Raw genomic sequence first — 19,193 nt, 5'->3', positions numbered from 1 at the left:
AATCCGAAGGTTGCCAGTTCGATTCCCGGTCATGCCAACTGACGTTGTGTCCTTGGGCAAGGCACTTCACCCTACTTGCCTCAGGGGAATGTCCCTGTACTTACTGTAAGTCGCTCTGGATAAGAGCGTCTGCTAAATGACTAAATGTAAATGTAAATGTCTCGTTTTCAGAAGTGTGTTTTTTCCACCACTGAGTTTTAGACCAAAAGGGCATTACATAATGGGTACCTTCCAGGTGTACCCCCTCCCTGCCCAGACATTGACCCCCCCCCCCCTCCCCCCCAACACATTAATGTCCATCATCCATCTTTCCCAGAAGTCACAAGGGGTCCAAACATGTGCCCCCTGGAGCAACGAGTGCCTTAGTCTCACTTACTCTCCTTCTCCCCTGTCCTCACATACTTTTGCCTTCACAGCCCTAAGCTACTTTACGCCAGCTCTGGAAGGCGGTTGCTTAGGGCTAAATCTCTGAAATGCCTCAAGTCGTTTTTTTTTTGCTTTGCGCCCCGGCTTTACTCTTGGATTCCATGCTGAAAGTGTGGAAGGGAAGATGGCAGCTGTGGAGGTATGCATTCTGCAGCTTGTCCTCAGACGACTTGGCTAGAAGCCATGTGCAACTTTCACAGTTTCTTGATCCTTTTTATTGATTTATTTTTTCTTCTTTTTCAAAGGAGGCTCAAAGTGCAACCATACATTGCTGGTGCCCAGCTTCGGAATTTCTTTCTTTCTCTTTTGTGTTTGTTTCCATTTCCAAGAAGACCACTTGAATTGTCGAGTGCGAATGATGAAACTAAATAAAACCTATTTCTTTACCTGTGACGATTCTAACCGTCTTACACAACTAGTGTAACTCCATACACTAGTTGCATAATACTAGACATTAAGCAACTTGATCTTATGTCGGTTTACAATGGTATAGAAAACAGCTAAAGGTAGATTGTAGACCAGCTAGGCCACTGGGGATCGCTTCAATTATCCCAAACCCAAAACCCCAATCAGGCCATATTATGTCAACCAACCCTGAATGTGCCCTGAATGTGTGGCTTTGCGCCCAACTATGACAATTTATGGGAAACACTGAAATTAGGGAATAGGGGAAGCCAAAGAGCAAGTCTGGTGGAAGAGGGGGATGGAGGGTGGATTGAGAGAGAGAGAGAGGGGGGGGGGGGAGAGAACTTGTTCTCTCCACAGTTCTAATCTCACTCATGAGTTTGGCCTTGCATCACAATCCCTTTGTCGCCTTCCTCACCAGCGAAGCCACCTGATTCACCATTTCCTCCCCTCCTCCCCTCTCTCTATGCATATCTCCCCCAATGTTTTCCACAGCAACTTGAGGAGAAAAGCAAGGATGAGGAGGACAAAGAGTGTCTGAAGCAGGCCATCACCGCTTTGCTAAACCTCCAGAGCAGCATGGAGAGGATCTGCTCCAAGAGCCTGGCCAAGAGGAGGCTGAGGTAGGCCCCAACACTGACGTCACTCCCTTTGTCCTCCACCAAACCAGCTGATTGGTGCCATTCTCCCCCTGCTGAAAATAAATCTATATAAAATGTTGGCTCTCAAATCAACACTGAAAAAGTAACGTTCTAAGGTTTCCATGAGGTTTGAAGCCAAAAAAATGTAAAATCACTTAATAAAGACCAGAAGCACCACTGTGCATGTATATTCTCGTGAGTACAGAGTACTCTTGCGTATACACACCTATAACAATAAAAATGTGCCCTGACATGAAGACATCAACACTGGTACACCCCAGTGCATTTATCAAAAGGTACAGGCTACGTAAACACACACGTTAACATTCATGCGACTGCCCTGTTGGAGCACCCCTCCCATCCTCTGTACACTCCACCCTAAAGCTAAGTCCTGAGTTTCCCTCTGGACCTAAAATAGACCTGTATGGGGGTCGTGGGGGATGGGATGGGGGGGGGGGGGGGGGGGTTGACGGGTTGTGTTGTCAGAGGGAAGTTGCGTCAGGAATTGGGCTGTTCTGTTCTGGTATTATTGTTCTCTGGTTTGGAAAAAAAGAAAAGCTGAGAAAGAGATTGAGAGAGAGAGGAGGAAAAAAATCAAATCCCCTTTGAGCACTGGACTTCGGCATCCCATCTACACTGGACCAAACCTTTTTCTTGATATCCCTCCTTATAGTTTTCTAGATTAGAAATTTACTTTAAATGCAGTTTTGTTCATTGCCTGCCCTGAATTGAAGATTGTTGAATATGAGGACATAGCTATAAGTTTCCGTTTTTGTCCCTTTGTTGCTGTGCTATTTTTGTCTAGTTTGTCTTTCATGGGGAAAGGATGGCTTATATTACGGTATGTTCATATGTCTATACTCTTTGGGAATGTGTGTCGGGGGGGGGGGGATTATTTAAAGAAACTTGGGTGAAATGGACAAGCTGTTGGGGTGTTTCTATTTTGGGGGTACCTCAAGGTTCAGTTTTGAGGACATATGTTTTTGGTACACCTTTCCTGTCTGTAGAGGTCTTTGTTCTCAAGAACAATGAACAAACCAGTAGTTCCATCATCACAGCCATTTTAATGATACTGTTATGTGTTTGATTGCTCTGAATTAGGCTAACCATAAATATCACTGAGTTGGTAATGCTTTGGTAATTCTTTGGAAAGGGCTCTCGATAGGACAAATAACTGTTGATACTACACTTGTTTGCTTCCATTTTACATACAGTGAATGTTTTTTTTATGTTCTGAAGATACACTACCATTCATTTTAAGGGGGAAGGGGGGGGGGTTAGATGATTTGTATATAAAGATAATGAGATTGATAGTCCTGTGCTAATTCTCTAGATTTTTGGTGGGATGTACCACGGTGCTTTTGGTATGGAGTTTTGAGTGTAGTCTTGCTTGCCTTCAGAGGGGCTTTCAGTCGGGCCGCTTGACAGTCACCCTGTACTTTGAGGTGCTGGTATGAAGACAGGCGCGCACGAGTCGGGCTTGCCTACGGCCATCTCCACCTCTCGGGAGCGCTGACGCCTGTCGTGCGTCCCTGAAAACAAAGTAAGCTCCTTTTCCCCATGGTTGTTTACTCGTAGACTAGTTCAGATTCCTGTAGCGGTAATGTTAAATCCTTTTTTTTTTTTTCGCGCGATTGATTGTATAACCCCCCCAGCAAATCTTTTACAAAGAAAAAAAGAAAAGATCTGGGCTGGAACAGTACAGGTGTGGTACAGTGCTGTTCGGTTACGTAGTTGGCTTTAAAGATGAAATCAGCTAATAAGTACCATTTGCTGATTCAACTTCTTCTGTGAGCAAGATTTTAGTGCTAACATTGTCTTTATTATCTCACTACTAATGGATATTCATTTCTAAATAACAGATAACCAGATCAAAATGAGATGGAATGTTGGAGAGAAGGAAAACGGTCCATTTTCATCTAATAGGATCACAAATGATCACTGATATTTTGATATTTGATTTCTGCTCAAATCGAAAACATGGACAGAAACATCTACTTAGGTCTATGAACACACTTCTTGCACCCTATTAACCTTTGGGTGTGGGCCCTTCCTCACTAGACTGCCATTTGTTCTAGTGCATTGTATGAAGGTTTAGTTGACTGGCCTTTTGGACTTGTTGTTTCTGAGATGCTAGGAGCAAGTGGCCACATGGAAAATCCTAACCATATTGTGTTGTGTCTATCAGTACTAAGAGAAGCAGTCAGTTGAATGGTCTTTGATCACCTCATTAACACTCCCATTTTGCTGACATTTCTGCTTCACAAAAACTACCAACCTACACAAATATTCAACTCAGTCTCCTCAGCCTTAGTGACTAGGTACATTTGTGAATACATTTCACAAATGTCCCTTTTCCAGCCTTCTGTACACACCATCCCACTCTTTTGTAATGTAACTTTGCTAACTTTACCTAACACCTTTTTGGTTCCAAAATGTATACAGGCAAATTTTCCTTCACTCTTGATTTTTTCTTTTCTCACCTTTTTTCTTTGTCTCTCACTATACTGTTTCATTCTGGCTCCATTATTGTCCTTCTGTCTGTCTTTCTCTCTTGTCACTCTCCTTCTCCCTTTGTCTCTTTCTCACTTCCACTCACGTCTTAAACTCAACCTAAATCTGAACTTCTGTCTTGTTCTCTCTTACTCTTTGCCTTTTCTCCACGATAGTATCATACCGTCTCACTCTGTCATCTATCTCTCCTACTCTCTCACTCTCTGATTCCCCCCCCCACCCCCACCCCCAGCGAGTCGGCCTGTCGCTTCTACAGCCAGCAGATGAAGGGAAAGCACCTGGCCATAAAGAAGATGAACGAGATCCAGAAGAACATCGACGGCTGGGAGGGCAAGGACATTGGCCAGTGCTGCAACGAGTTCATCATGGAGGGCACACTGACACGCGTGGGGGCCAAGCACGAGCGCCACATCTTCCTGTTCGACGGCCTGATGATCTGCTGCAAGTCCAACCACGGGCAGCCTCGCCTCCCCGGCGCCAGCTCCACCGCGGAATACCGCCTCAAGGAGAAGTTCTTCATGCGCAAGGTCCAAATCAACGACAAGGACGATAAGGAGGGCGAGTACCGGCATGCCTTCGAGATCATCCTGAAGGATGGCAACAGCGTGGTGTTCGCCGCCAAATCGGCGGAGGAGAAGAACGGCTGGATGGCGGCGCTGATTTCGCTGCAGTACCGCAGCACGCTGGAGCGCATGCTGGACTCGGCCATGCTGCAGGAGGAGAAGGAGGAGCAGATGAGGCTACCGGGGGCGGAGTTGTACCGCTTCGCCGAGCCGGACTCTGAGGAGAACGTGGTGTTTGAGGAGAACGTCCAGTCCAAGTCGGGCATCCCCATTATCAAGGCGGGCACAGTGCTGAAACTCATTGAGAGGTTAACCTTCCACATGTATGCAGGTGAGATTTGACAGTCTTGAAGATTTGGTAACTGGAGACACACCAGTCTGGGTTTTCATTATTTGTTTATTTACCCTGCAAAGAACGGATGGCGGACTGGGAATTTCAATCATCTTACAGCACGCCGTAATATTATTGCAATTCCCAGTCCGCCATCCCAAGGTGGTTGCAATTACTAGCTTCTGGCTGTTCACTAACATATTTGAAATTCCAACAGCCGTAAAAGAAATGAACAACAAATCCTTGACAGAGTATTGATTGTTGATGCTGTATGCCCACACAGTGTCAAATAGCAGTCGCAAAAGGCCTTTTTGTGAAGTATACTGATTGTTTTTGAGTTAAGGGGATACACTTCAAGGTTAGGGGAACGGTAACAGACATTGCTGTACAGGGCTATTAATAGGTTTAGTTTAAACTTGCAGTTCAAGTATTGCAAACAATATGAGAAAAAGAGTACACTGTACACAATACATGTCCAGTTTCCTTGCCTCAGTGGGTCAAGTGTCTAGCCAGAGGTGTCGATGTATAGCTAGGTCAGATTTGGTTGTTATTCCTCAAACCGCCACTTATTGAGACTTATTGTGTGACTCTCCACTTCAAGGAGGTAGTCCTAATACAGTACAGGTGGTTCCCTATTTGTTGCTGTTGAGTCATGTTTGTGTTTGAACACACTTCCCTGACTATTTCTGTCACCTTCTTGTTGTTTTACTGAAAACCTTGGGGTTTGTGCAAACATGGTGTAAACTAAACATGGAGAAGGAGATAGTGGAAGGTCCATGTCTTCCCTAACATTTGTCAGCCAGTGTCCTTTCAGAGCTGTTTTTAAGCATTCGGTAAATATTTGACAAATCTTGACGTCAGAAGCCGGGACACGATGACCTGCTTTGTCCTTGTGTCATTTACACACTGATAACAGAACTGAAAACTGAGATGGGAGGCCTATTCGTCTTTGAGTGTCATTTAGCAGTTAGTGGTTGCTAGTTAGCCTTTCCTGTCAGTAATTGACTGTTTAAACATTGGTCTTTTTGTAGCAATTACACCATTAAGGTAATACATTTGAGGACCTCTATGGTGCACCAAGGCTAAACACTAAAGAACCTGGCCCGGGTTTTACTGCAACACTGGGATATTTTTTTACCTAACTTGATACAAGCCAGCGATTGCACCAATAAGCTTTTCATTTAGAATCATGGAGCTATTTGTAGAAAATAAATTGCTGTTTCAAAGTTCCAGTAATCCCTGAAACCAAATGTTGAATTTTTGTTTAGTCAATATGTTTATTTAATTCTAATAATTATGATAATTTAAAAAGTATAGTGTTGCTCCTGAAACATACTTCAAACCTCCTCAGTATGTCTATCTAAAGTATATGTCCCCTCAGACGTACTTTTTTTCAGAACAAGGTTTGATGTCAATTTATTGGATAGTAGGGCACAGAAGCTTAATCTGAGAGTCACCTGAACAGGAGAAACTTGGGTATTGAGGCTTTAAATGGCCCTGAACTAGACAGGGAAATCAAATAGAAAGTGGGGGTGAAAGGTGATTTCGATAGGTCTGTGAGGCGCTAGCTGTTCTTTGTCTGTTAGTCCATGTGCACTTCATTTGCTTTGTCTGGAGGCCAAGAGGGTTTAAGTACAAGACAAAGCCAGACAAGAGAATTCCTCATGTGGGTGGACTATCTAGCTAACACCCCTAAATAAACTTCCTCCCCCCAAAAAAACAGGTACGGTGGTAAATATAGGCTGCCATTTGTCTTTTTAGTTTCCAACAGTCAGTGCACTGCCGATTTCTAATAAGCCAAGGGAAACAAGTCTTTTGAGGAAAGTGTGTGTGTGTGTCCCATTAACATTTGGAAGGGGAAAAAGGTGCTTCCTGTACGATGCACCTAATGTTTGGACCCCATTACCACACCCAGTAGACAGGGGAGGGAGGTCAAACGCGCATACACACACACATTCCTGTCTACCATGTATACCTACTTTGGCATTGTGTCTCTTGATATTCACTTGCAACAAAGTAGTAGCCTGCCCTTCTAAACAAACTTTCGCAGCCACAAAATGTTGGTTCTCCAACTTGAGTTGTGTCTACTGACCAGTTTCCACCTCTTTGTGTCTGGGACCCTCATCTTAGCATGGCTGCTCTTTGTCTTACTGTGAACACGCTGTGTGTATGTTGCTAGGGTGGGAGGGGAATGAGTGAACAGTCTATTTTAAGTGTGCATGTGTGTGTGTGTGTTCTGAAGTGCTGTAGTGGCTGCGTGCGTCAGAGCAGCGTCTGTTTCCTGGTTGGAATGTTTCCAGGCCAATTGTTTGTAAATCCACACTAAGGCGGCTATTGTTCCCTCTACTGGATGCCCACCCCCCACCAGCCCCTCCTTCAGTGAAACAGCCCAGGACAGATCCATCATGTGAACAAGTGTCTCTGCTTAACTGCTCACTGCTTGTTGTGTACTGGAAATGATGCTCTCCTCTACGACCAGCAGAACAGGGGCAGATACATTGACAGTATTGTACAGTATTTTAAGGATGCCAAGTACTTGGAAAAACACTTGAGTTGGCCCTACCAAACTATAGGAAACATCTGATACACCCACTGTCCCTCTTGACCCTGAACAGCATGGCAGCGTGACCATTTAGGCACCTACAATGTCTAGCCTTATACTTCATCAGTATATTAATAAGCAGATCTTATTTTTGTGATTATGTAGTAATATGTACTAATTTGTTTCTGACTGCAACGCTGTTACTGCAAAAGGGAAAAGGAAAATCTGTTTTGTCTTGTTGCAGATCCCAATTTTGTCCGAACATTTCTAACGACCTACAGGTCTTTCTGCAAACCTCAGGAGCTGTTGGGTCTTCTAATGGAGAGGTATTTGAGAAGATATATGTTATAAGGAACTTGTAACCGGCACCATTCTACTAAGACAAGCAACAAAGTACATTTCTGTGTAATTACTCACCATAAATCCACAGTGTCACACCACGTGATAAAATTGACTTTATTAAGCTTCCGAATGCATTGATTTTGTTGTTCCGGAACCTTCCAGGTTTGACATCCCTGAGCCCAAGCCCACGGAAGCAGACCAGATGGCTATAGAGAACGGAGACCAGCCCCTCAGCGCTGAACTCAAGCGCTTCCGGAAGGAATTCGTCCAACCGGTCCAACTTCGGTATCCTGATCACACACTATCACCCCACTCATAGCCACTACACTATTAGTCGAGCAAAAACAATGGAAGAACTGATATGTTCAATGTGTGCTCAGTAAATAAGTCATCTTTCAAGCTTTAGTCTCGGCAAGTTTAGTTCACAGCTGTTTTGGAAGTGATGCTAACTGGTCATTCTCTTCTTGCAGAGTATTGAATGTATGTCGCCACTGGGTGGAGCACCACTTCTATGATTTTGAGCGGGACGCCCATCTACTGAAGCGCCTGGAGGAGTTCATAGCATTGGTGCGAGGTATGGGATCTTAAGCTAGGAAAGACTTTTCATTCTCCCTCTTGCTTCAATTGTAATGCGCCGTGGATCGAATTAAGATCGTAGAAGGTCCTGCATAGGTATCAACGTTTTGTCCCAAATCTCATGTAATGTCAAATAAAAACAGGAAAGTTTAAAGAGGCCACTGCTTGTACAACCACATATGATCAAGAAACCTCAAAGTTTCATTATGCGATCTGGGGGTTAAAGCCACCGAGAAGACCTCTCTCCACAAAGCTAATTTTACCCTTTCCCCCCTCCAGGCAAGGCCATGAAGAAGTGGGTGGAGTCCATAACCAAGATCATCCAACGGAAAAAGCAGGCCCAGGCCAATGGGCCCAGCCACAACATCACCTTCGAGAGCTCTCCTCCACCCATCGAGTGGCACCTCAGCAAACCCGGACAGACAGACCAGTTTGACCTCATGACCCTGCACCCCATCGAGATCGCCCGTCAACTCACCCTGTTGGAGTCTGACTTCTACAGGTGCGGCCATTGTTGTTTTGGTTTACAAGGTTTTGGCGATGATCATGCGTCTGCTTGTAGGTTGTTTTGTGTGAGTGGCTGCAGTTTGATCCCAGCTCAGTACATAATATTATCATAATGTTCAATAGACGGTGCTAGGATCCATTTAACCTTTTTTCTTTTATTACATAAGTATTTGTATACTTGTGGGAAAGCACCACATCTGTCAGGGAATTTGAGGTCATTTGTTGCTCTCCTACCTGCTGAGAATCAACCTTGTAAACTCAATGACATTTAAGTTTAATTTACATTTAGACAATGAGGCAAGATTGTGTAAGACAATCCCATTCATGGATATTTTGAATTTATATTGTTACTTAAGTGGTCTGCATTTTTCCCAGTGAATGAAATGTAACTCCTGATCTGTCATACTTCCAGTCTTCACTGGACCCACTTCCTCAGTTTCAAGTTTGTTTTCTGATTGTCCTCCTTTCTAACATTACATCTTGTTTGATACAATACAGAGGGGTTAAACACACACACAAACAAACACAAATCACCAATTGAGAGAGGACATGGGGACATACTTCCCTTTTGTTGTCACACTCTAGCATTGGGCATACCCAAGGTTAGCCCCTAACCTCTTTTTCCCACGCAGTACTCATTCCCTGTTGTTTTAAAATGGCTGCCAGTATTGTCTTAAAATACCACAACAACCCTGGCAAAGAGAACCTCCTGAGCTGCCAAAGATGGATTTTATGATGTTGTCCTGATACAGGACCGGCCTTTTTGGTTATTTTAATACAGAGCTGGTTAGTCATTTGCACAGTAGTAGGGTGCAGTTTCCATTCCACGGGATCAGACACACAACTCATCTTATTAAATCATCATACTTTGATCATCATACTTTAACTTTGATACTGCCCTACTTTGACGATTCTGTGTTGGTCGAGAAAACCTTGTCCTCAGTGATCTATTCTATTAAACCTATTTAGAGTAGTAAGGATATCAGTACAGTCAGAATTTTTTTTATTTATTACTATGCAGATATTTTTTGAACAATATTTGACACATCTATCTTAATACAATTAATTCTCGTCGTTCCGTTTGTGTAATGTGAATACATGTCAACCCTTGCTGACCTATTCCCACAGGGCAGTGCAGCCGTCTGAACTGGTAGGTAGTGTCTGGACCAAGGAGGACAAGGAGCTGAACTCACCCAACCTCTTACGAATGATCCGCCACACCACCAACCTCACGCTGTGGTTTGAAAAGTAAGGACCCCTTTACCAAATACACAAGAAGATTTCTTTCTCACAACAGTCTATGCTCAACAACTTGATGTCATAATGTTGTGCTATAACAGGGTTTTATGGCTAGAATGCACTTCATGGCTAGATGTCTCAAATGTGTCAGGGTTTGGTTTTGGTTTAGGTAAGCACTGAGTCGTTTTCCTTACCCTCCCCCTTCCAATTTTCTCAATGGAAAGGAAGGAATCATTTAGGGGAGCTCATTGTTTGATTACTTGTTCAGGCTTAATTAGAAGTACCCTATTCCTAACAGTTTAATCTCATCATGGCTAAGTCAAAGTATGTCTTAAATGAACACTGCAAACAAATTGGAACTGTATTTGGTCAAGTAAACATTTGAAAATGTGAAATGTTTTGTTTGTTATTCTTCCTCACCTTGCTCTCCTGCCCTCCCTCTCTAGGTGCATAGTGGAGACAGACAACCTGGAGGAGCGGGTGGCGGTGGTGGCTCGCATCATCGAGATCCTGCAGGTCTTCCAGGAGCTCAACAACTTCAATGGCGTGCTGGAGGTGGTCAGCGCCATGAACTCCTCCCCGGTGTACCGTCTGGACCACACGTTTGAGGTTATTTAAATATATACATACAGTACTATGCAAAAAAGTGTTTTGCGGCAAAAAATTCGGAACATTGCACTTTTATACTGAAACAAAAATAATGAAGACAAAAGAGAAATATTTAAGATAATATTTGTGTGAAAAATCTTTGGTGCCTGAGTCTTTTGCACAGTAATGTATACAAAGCTTTTTGTCTTGTTATTTACTTTTTTTCTTTTACTGATGACGTTGATACGATATTAGCAGAATTACATCACATGGCTTCTGGTAAACCTTACACATAAATGTCACTCGTTTTGCTTCTCATCTCAGCAAATCCCGAGCCGACAACGTAAGATCCTGGAGGAGGCCCACGAGCTAAGCGAAGACCACTACAAGAAGTACCTCGCCAAGCTTCGCTCCATCAACCCCCCCTGCGTGCCCTTCTTTGGTACGTCCCCGGCACACAACGCTTCAACGGATTACAACGGCAATGCCAGTTTTGGCAGGGGGGAGGGGCATTGGAGTGCCTTTGCAATTGTCCTTTATTAGCCTAATGTATATTGTGGATGACACCTGACTGACCATTTTGAGACTGGTTGTCCTTGCACCCCTGAATCTTCACGATATATGAGGAAGTTGATGTGTATGAAAATCTAAAAGTAATCGCAGCAACTTTGGAGGAAAAGGGAAACCTACAATGTGTATAGCCACATACACCTTGTAGGTGCATCCGTTTGTGGTGGCATTGTGATTAGGATTTTCAGATGAACATTCAATGATGAAAGACGAAACATCATCAGTAAAAGAGTGTCATCATGGCTATAAATACTTATCTTAATTTTTCTATAATTTCACTTTTTACAGACATGCTTTATGCCTGTTATGATGTTTGTCATAGCTTGCCATGGTGTGACGTTTGTGCTCACTGTCCTCCACAGGGATCTACCTGACCAACATCCTGAAGACCGAGGAGGGGAACCCAGACTTCCTGAAGAGGCACGGCAAGGAGCTCATCAACTTCAGCAAGCGGCGGAAAGTAGCAGAGATCACAGGAGAGATCCAGCAGTACCAGAACCAGCCTTACTGCTTACGGGTCGAGAACGATATCAGGGTAAGGCCAGGTTTACACACCACAAACCACAATATAGTTGCAAGGGATCATGGGAATTGGAACAACGTGAAATTACATTGGAAACTTTTGGCAGGTTTTCTTGGAATTACATTTAAATTCCTAGTAATAGATTGTAAGTAACTCGCTTATTTGAAGTTGCCAACCATGTACATCAGTACAGAAAACATTCCTCTTTGTGCTTCATTGCGTCTTTCTTTTTTTTTGCTACACAGAAGTTTTTTGAGAACCTGAATCCAATGGGGGAGAAAGCTGAGAAGGAGTTTGCAGACTACCTGTTCAACAAGTCCTTGGAGATTGAGCCCCGCAACGCTAGGTCGTTGCCTCGATTTGTAAGTCTTTTACGTTTTTGGCTCCTGTTTCAGCTACATCAACATTGTCTATGGTTCCTTATCGTGACCAATACAGATCATTAGCGGAACCCTGTTCTGGACTATGGCCTGTAGATGCTCAATTTACTATGATCACCTAACCAGTTTTTACATTTACATTTAGTCATTTAGCAGACGCTCTTATCCAGAGCGACTTACAGTAAGTACAGGGACATTCTCCCCGAGACAAGTAGGGGTGAAGTGCCTTGCCCAAGGACACAACGTAATTTTGCACGGCCGAGAATCGAACCAACAACCTTCTGATTTAATAGCCCGACTCCCTAACCGCTCAGCCATCTGACCCCCTAGGCTAAGTTTTTGCACATTAGCAGAGGTTACGGCAGTCTGTTTTTGATAAATTGATTATATACAGATCATTTATAAAGCAATATCCACATACAAAGTTACCATAGCTAGTGTTAATACTGTTTTACTGAATAAGATTGAAATGTAAGGATAAAAAAAATTATGCCAACCCCAATTTCCTGACGTTGACCTGAAGTTAGCAAACTGTGTTACCAACTACCTATGCACTACTTACAACGTACAGTATATGTGTAGTAGTATGTTTAGGATCCAATATATAGCTGCAGCTCTCTGATTTATTTGCCCACCTCCCCCTTGCTCTCCCACCCCAGGCCAAGAAGTACAGCTGCCCTCTCAAATCGCCCGGCGTACGCCCCTCCTCGGTCCGCCCGGGCACCATGCGCCACCCGACGCCGCTACAGAACGAGCCGCGCAAGATCAGCTACAGCCGCATCCCCGACAGCGAGACAGAGAGCGGCGCCGCCTCCGCACCCAACTCGCCCCGCACCCCGCTTACCCCGCCGCCAGCCTCCGCCGCCTCCAGCTCCACAGACATCGGCAGCGTCTTCGACTCGCCCCAGGGCCCCAGCAGCCCCTTTCACTCCAGTAGGTTCTTCACAGTCGGTTTTCGCACCAGAGGTTTTCAGGATGGTTTTAGAAACATATGGCTTGGGGAGAGATGAAAGGAACCATGACTGTCAAGAAACAATGCAGCTAGTTGAGGCAATTTGGCAGCAGTTTACCATTGATATCTAGATGAACTATTAAAGAGAAAGGGATTGTCTCTGGACAGAGGTGTTTTAAACATACTCAAAAGCTACAATGTTAAATATTACAAACATTATTCACATTTTAGTCCATTTCAACATAGTTTGTGTTAAATGTTATATTCCTGTTATGTGTCATTTGGTATATGCAAATGGTTATATTCCCATTGTGGGTCGAACTAACCCTGAACTAACTCATTGTACATTTCCTCTAACATGCATTACACAGTACAAGTTTCAAACAATGGATTGCAGTTTTGTTTTGCAGGGAAAATAGAATAAGTGATAAGAAATAGAGTAGTTTACGTTCTCTTTGGCACCAAGCAAACTAAATCAACTTGAAATTAATCAGTTATCCATCTGCAAGAAATTATAGATGTTTTTAATGAAAGGACGTTGTTTTCCACACATTTAGTCTACTCTAGTGATGAGGGTGTAATAAGGGTTTGACATGGAACCAGGCCAACTCGGTCATGTACTCGTCTCAGGGCCTCTTCTCTCTCTCTCCTTCTCTCCACTGGTCTTGCCCCCCTCTCCGCGCAGACTGCGACAGCATCTTTGCCCCGGTCTCCCTCCCACACGGCCTACGTCAGTATGAGCTCGCACAAGCCTACGTACATGTTGTCAGTGACATCCCAACGTTCCCCCCCCCCCCTCCATGTCCCCCACCCTCCTATGCAACCAACCAGTCAACCCCTTTCTCACTCCGCCCCAACTTCCTCTCATCTTTCCCGTCCATTAGTTTCCCCTCGCATGCACCCAACATGTCCTTCCATGGCTCCGCCTCCGTCCGCAGCCACAGCCTTGTTGTCGTCGTGACATTCTGTCGCTAAATCTCCTGACGGTTTTCACGATGGTCACATAAACATCCATGCGTCAGAAATGGAAACGTGCTTCATGACGCATTGTCAGGGGATGGTCTCAATGCAATGATGGACTCCTACACAACAAAGCAATTTTTATGTGACTAGTGTGAAGCTGTTGTGCTCTGTGTTCAGCCTTGACCGATCCGTTACTGTGTATCTCTTTTGAACATCTCAAGCAGGTTTATGATGGCTTGTTTAAGGCTTTTCAAAGGGTTCATTCTCCACTAGTATCATCCCTGCAGCTACTCAATTCCACTTATTTTGAGATTTTAAAAAGATTTATATAAAATTAATTAATAGCTTGGTATGGGGTCTGTTTTCATAGGTCAGGATTCAGATTGTAAGGGATTGGGGGGGAGAAAATTTGATTGGGTTAGGTCACGTGTAACCCGTCATCCAGTCAGGACTAACATAACATGAACTATAAAATGATTTGAGTTAGGTGATTAGGATCATATAAAGACAAATAAGGTTATACAACTCTTTGTTCAGTGTCACACATTTTATTTCACGCTTATTCGGGGATTATTCTTCAAAGTCACATTACCCCTGTGTGCTTCTTGGGAGTTGACACTGTGTTTGTGTATTACCAGGGTCCTCCTCGGTATCCTCCATGGTTAGTTTCCACAGGAGCTCAGAGGACGTCCCCGTCCCCCCGCCCGTCCCGCCCCGCCGACGGCCTGAGTCCGCCCCCGCTGAATCCTCCCCCTCGAAGGTGAAGAGACATTATTTTGACCTTCAATTGTTAGTGTGAATTGATTGACTGAACTGTACAATTAAGTTTTGTTAAACAAGGAGAATGCTATGTATGAAAAGCTGGATTGCATCTTTGTTCAGCTGTTTTGAAGAAGAACAGTGTTGAACAGGTCAGAGTACAGTGTCTGTTGTAATTTGTTCATTTACCTCTTTTTATCCCCCTCCCTCTCCCATCCAGATGATGTCAAAGCACTTGGACAGTCCCCCTGCCATTCCCCCTCGGCACCCCACCAACACCAAGGTCTACTCCCCCCGATACTCCATCTCAGCGGACCGCACCTCTGTGTCCGAGCCCCCGGATAGCCCGCCCACCCTGCCGCCGCGGGAGCCAGTGAGAACGCCGGACGTCTTCAGCTCCCCGCTGCACCTCCAACCGCCCCCGCAGGGGCGCATCCGTGGTGAACTGAGCCAGGCCTTCTTCCCCCCTTCCTCCGTCTCCTCCCCGCTGCCCTTCTGCCCCCTCACCCCTCCACCGCCCCCCACACCCTCTCCTTCGCTGGGCCCGCGCAAGCACCTGCCCTCCCCGCCCCTGGGAGGAGGGGGGATTCCAGACTGCGAGCCCCTCACCCCAAATGCCGCCGGGCCCCCTGTGCCCCCCCGCCAGAGCACAAGCGGGGGGGGCAGCGCTCCCCAGGCCATCCCCAAACTGCCCCCCAAAACGTACAAAAGGGAGTCGGTGTCTGCGCATGCCTCCCTACACCGGGACGGGCCCCCTTTGGTGGAGAATGCCAACCCCTCCTAAGACTTCTGTACGTGGTGACTCTTTGGTAGCGGGGGGAGATTAGATGAGCTAACACTAAAGACTTCAGATCAGAACAAAAGAAGTAAAGCATAAATTAAAACTTTGACAGGAAAATAAACGAAACAAAAAAAACTGAAAGTCAGAGTAGATTGTGTTCTTACCTGGAGTAAAAAAAAAAATTATGTGCCCTTATGGAGAAAGAAAATGAAAAAAAAACTTAAATGAAAGATGATTGTCTATTTCTCATTCAAGTGCAGACCATTGGAGATTGCCTATAAAACCCTTAAGGGGCTGTCTTAATGTTTGTTTTTGTTTATCGTTTGTGTGTTTGCTGTTTGTCATTGTCCAGTGTTTATTTCAGTGAGTTATTTTTTATGTGAATCGATTGCAGCAGTACATGTATGTGAGCTCAAGTGGCCTACCCACCCCTGCACATATAGCTTAAACGACGAACCATAACCAGGACCTCAAGTCCACCGCATTCTGTCTGGACATCGAAAGAAAAAGACTGTAGACCAGTTTGAACTTTTGACTAAAATTAATAATCAATAGGCTCAATATAGCATTAACACCTTGGTGAAAACAGTGAATGGGCACTACTGGACTAACTCATGTGAAGCCTAACAACCACAGACTTGAGAAAACTCATTGAGCTATTGGAGGGTTTCAAACCGATTCAACACCCCCAACACACACACATAATAACGAATGTCCGACCTTTGCAACCTGCCCTATTCTGATGTAAAAGGGACTCTGGAGCCATGTTGTTCGTGGTGTTTTAGGCTTTGTGTAGAGACTTTCAATCCAAGGTGAGCAGTCCTGTGTGCCAGTAGTCAAGAGTACCATGATTTCAGGTACCCTTCCACACCAAAGAGGTACTTTTCAAGCATTCAAGAAACACAAGAAGTGATTTTTCTTTTTTTTGTGTTAGTACTTTTATCTTCTGATTCATTTATGTTTTGCCAATGAGTATGTAAAAAAAAAAAAAAGATTGCCTTCTTTAAACAAGGGAATAAAAGTGTTTCTACCACTCTACAGTGTAAGTCAGCCATGAAAATAGTAAAAGAACTACTGCCCGGAATGGTTTCAATGTCTTTGAATGGTATTTGAAGTCAACTGTGTGGGTATTTGATGTATACATCCATTTCTCTTTATAGAGCATCATGAATTGCTACAAACTGGACCTGTTTTAACTCGTTGAGTTAGGCACACATGAATGTATTTATGTATTTTAACAGTGCGTTATTAGATGTACATGAAGCCTAATTTAAATAGGTGACTTTTTCTTTGCTAATGAAATCTGGTTAGACAAGTATTTTTAATACTTTTCATCACAAGTAGACCATCGTTTGTTTAAAAAAAGTGTTTTTCCATGTTACTTTTCCAGTTTTCCTACTTAATACCTTTTTTGTTCCTTCTAGGTTTGAGGCCATGATATATTGTAAAATTAACAAATATTTAAGTGTCTTTGACTGGATCATCAAGACGGTACACACAAAGTGCAACGACTCCCCCACCTTTCCCAAATATGTGGAACTTTCTTCCCAGCACTGTTCAAATGACAGATGCAACAGTTGCACTGTGACCAAGTACTTACAAGCATGGGCCTCTTGCAATATATATTTTTCATTTATCAGGCAGAAAACACGTTGACTTTGTGTCCCAAACGTGTGTCCGCCATTATAAACTAAAGTTGTTCTGTGAGCTTCTAGCTTTCCATTATGTCCTGCACCACTGAAGTTTGTACTGCATGTGAACTAACTTCTTGGATAGCCATAGTCAAAGTATTACGGTTGTGAACTCCAATTAGAAATTCCATATTCAATAATCAATGATAGATGTGTGTGATGTACCAAGACATACAGGTTGAATTCCAGAAATCAATCTGATAAGAGATTCATTCTGTTGCAATAACCAGTGCTTGTTTTATTAGAAAAGTGCCATACAAAAAACTTAACAGTAGCTACAGTCCACACAACTGCAAATTTACAAAACAGAAATCCCAAATCCCTATCAATTATGTTTGCATTTTTGTACTAACGGTAGTATTAGAAATATCAAAATAATTCAATTCAAAAGCAGTCTTCTTAAACCCCAAATTGTAAAGATGATTCTCTTTCAGTCTACCCAAACTGTTGACACAATCACCAAAGCAGCTCAAAGACCTGATTCTCCGTTTCTTGACCAAGCTTCTTGTCCAAATGGCGCACCTTTCTCAGACATTCGCAGGTTGCTCGCCACCAGGGTTGCTCTCCACAAGACTTTGCACTCGGGCCAGAATGATCTCATTTGGGCTGCTGCAGTTCTCTACTCCATAGGGAGGGCTAACGGTTAACACGTTAGCTACCTTCAGTGTCTCTCCTTCTTCCTCGACGGGGATGCGATTCTTCTCCAGCCAAACACGAAGGCTGTCCTTCCTACGCTTCAGTTCGTCCACGCATAGAGTCTGTGCACCCTGTGGTGTGAAGACGGCTCTCATGCGCTCCGAGATGGCCTCGTTCCCTTCCTGTAAAACCTCCACTTCTTCTACAGCATGACCCATTACCACCTTAACCACAGCTGTTCCTTTTTCAAGCATGTTTACCAAGACGATACTGCAAATGAAGTAGAAAGATGTGTATGTATAACGATAGGCGTTTAAACAGTTATTCGGTTTCTGGAGCTAGCCGTCTTTCTACTAAGAACATTGTTTACCTTGCAGAGACTGGGTCCACAGTGAACACCCAACCTTGATGTTGTTGCTTTTCGTGCGCGGTTACTTTAACTTCTTTGTTGACATATGCACCCCATTCAAGGGGCTTCAGTTGACGCCACTTAGTTGACATGATCAGCTTGAACAGTCCACTTTTAATCAGCGTTTGTCTCCAAGCTGTTCAGTAGAAATTTAACACATGATGCACGGACCTCTAACACCGTGTGACTGTAAATTGTGTCGTAAGGAAACAAGGAAGCTTGATTGCGGAATGTCCTGGTGCATTAGACCAGTGCCTCGCAACGTCTCGAATCATCTATTTTTCAACTCAGTGTGTAGCTGAGAAATATAAATGTAGGCATTAACTTGCAAATTGTTATATCGCATGCGCAGATACACTATGTTTCCTGTCAGAATCTTACACCAACCATGTCAAGGTAGCCTACGGGTGGGTACGACGGAGGTAAATTGAAATCGTTTTCAATAACACTGACGTTGTAATGCAAGTGCAATTAAAGTTTCACCAAAAAATATTATGAATACAGCTATGTTATATTGTACAATTAGTATAAGTAGCAAATGGTATGGAAGCAAATCGTCACCAAAATTCAAATGCAAATGCATTTCCAAAAAGGCATTTGCATTTTAAGAATGTGGCTGCATTATTTGACTCATAAATGAAATTAGTAATCAATCATCCTATTTGCATTTTAATTTTCTTCTTCAAGAGTGCTCAATCTTTCACGTAATTAAAATGAAAAAGAAATAGACATTTGAGATTTAATTTTCAAAACACTCTTAATACAGAGGACAAAGCCTGATAACTTGTTAATGTCTGTTTTTTAGGTCAATAAGCTGCATGAACTGGACTTAAAGCCCCTGCTCTTCATGGGGAA

The 19,193-nt window shown here is 43.7% G+C and overlaps 2 protein-coding genes across 2 annotated transcripts in view; one reads left to right on the top strand and one right to left on the bottom strand.

Moving 5' to 3' along the window:
- LOC136965306 (son of sevenless homolog 1-like) overlaps positions 1–16,983 on the top strand; it is a 35,610-nt gene extending 18,627 nt beyond the window's left edge. The window contains exons 9-22 of the mRNA XM_067259405.1: positions 1,327–1,454; positions 4,219–4,880; positions 7,667–7,748; positions 7,927–8,049; positions 8,235–8,338; positions 8,620–8,842; positions 9,976–10,095; positions 10,533–10,695; positions 10,999–11,116; positions 11,607–11,779; positions 12,013–12,129; positions 12,807–13,080; positions 14,701–14,822; positions 15,042–16,983. Of these exons, the coding sequence (XP_067115506.1) occupies positions 1,327–1,454; positions 4,219–4,880; positions 7,667–7,748; positions 7,927–8,049; positions 8,235–8,338; positions 8,620–8,842; positions 9,976–10,095; positions 10,533–10,695; positions 10,999–11,116; positions 11,607–11,779; positions 12,013–12,129; positions 12,807–13,080; positions 14,701–14,822; positions 15,042–15,605 (2,973 nt within the window). The 3' untranslated portion in view covers positions 15,606–16,983. The remainder of the gene's footprint in view (positions 1–1,326; positions 1,455–4,218; positions 4,881–7,666; positions 7,749–7,926; positions 8,050–8,234; positions 8,339–8,619; positions 8,843–9,975; positions 10,096–10,532; positions 10,696–10,998; positions 11,117–11,606; positions 11,780–12,012; positions 12,130–12,806; positions 13,081–14,700; positions 14,823–15,041) is intronic.
- Positions 16,984–17,515: 532 nt separating this feature from the next.
- Positions 17,516–18,543, bottom strand: gemin6 (gem (nuclear organelle) associated protein 6). The gene is made up of 2 exons (XM_067259645.1): positions 18,300–18,543; positions 17,516–18,199 (listed from the first exon to the last, which is right to left on the bottom strand). Exons 1-2 carry the CDS (start codon positions 18,428–18,430, stop codon positions 17,821–17,823), a joined length of 510 nt encoding a protein of 169 aa, XP_067115746.1. The 5' UTR covers positions 18,431–18,543; the 3' UTR covers positions 17,516–17,820.
- Between the last annotated feature and the right edge of the window lie 650 nt (positions 18,544–19,193).

Source organism: Osmerus mordax, chromosome 21 (genome assembly GCF_038355195.1).
Source record: "Osmerus mordax isolate fOsmMor3 chromosome 21, fOsmMor3.pri, whole genome shotgun sequence".
NCBI classification, from domain to species: Eukaryota; Metazoa; Chordata; class Actinopteri; order Osmeriformes; family Osmeridae; genus Osmerus; species Osmerus mordax.
This window is presented reverse-complemented; position numbering and strand designations above follow the sequence as displayed.

Excerpts from the sequence above, each read along its gene's own strand:
- gemin6 (XM_067259645.1), bottom strand. The coding sequence starts at position 18,430 with ATGTCAACTAAGTGGCGTCAACTGAAGCCCCTTGAATGGGGTGCATAT. Across the intron at positions 18,200-18,299 it reads GTGGACCCAGTCTCTGCAAG|TATCGTCTTGGTAAACATGC; the intron begins GTAAACAATGTT and ends CTTCATTTGCAG.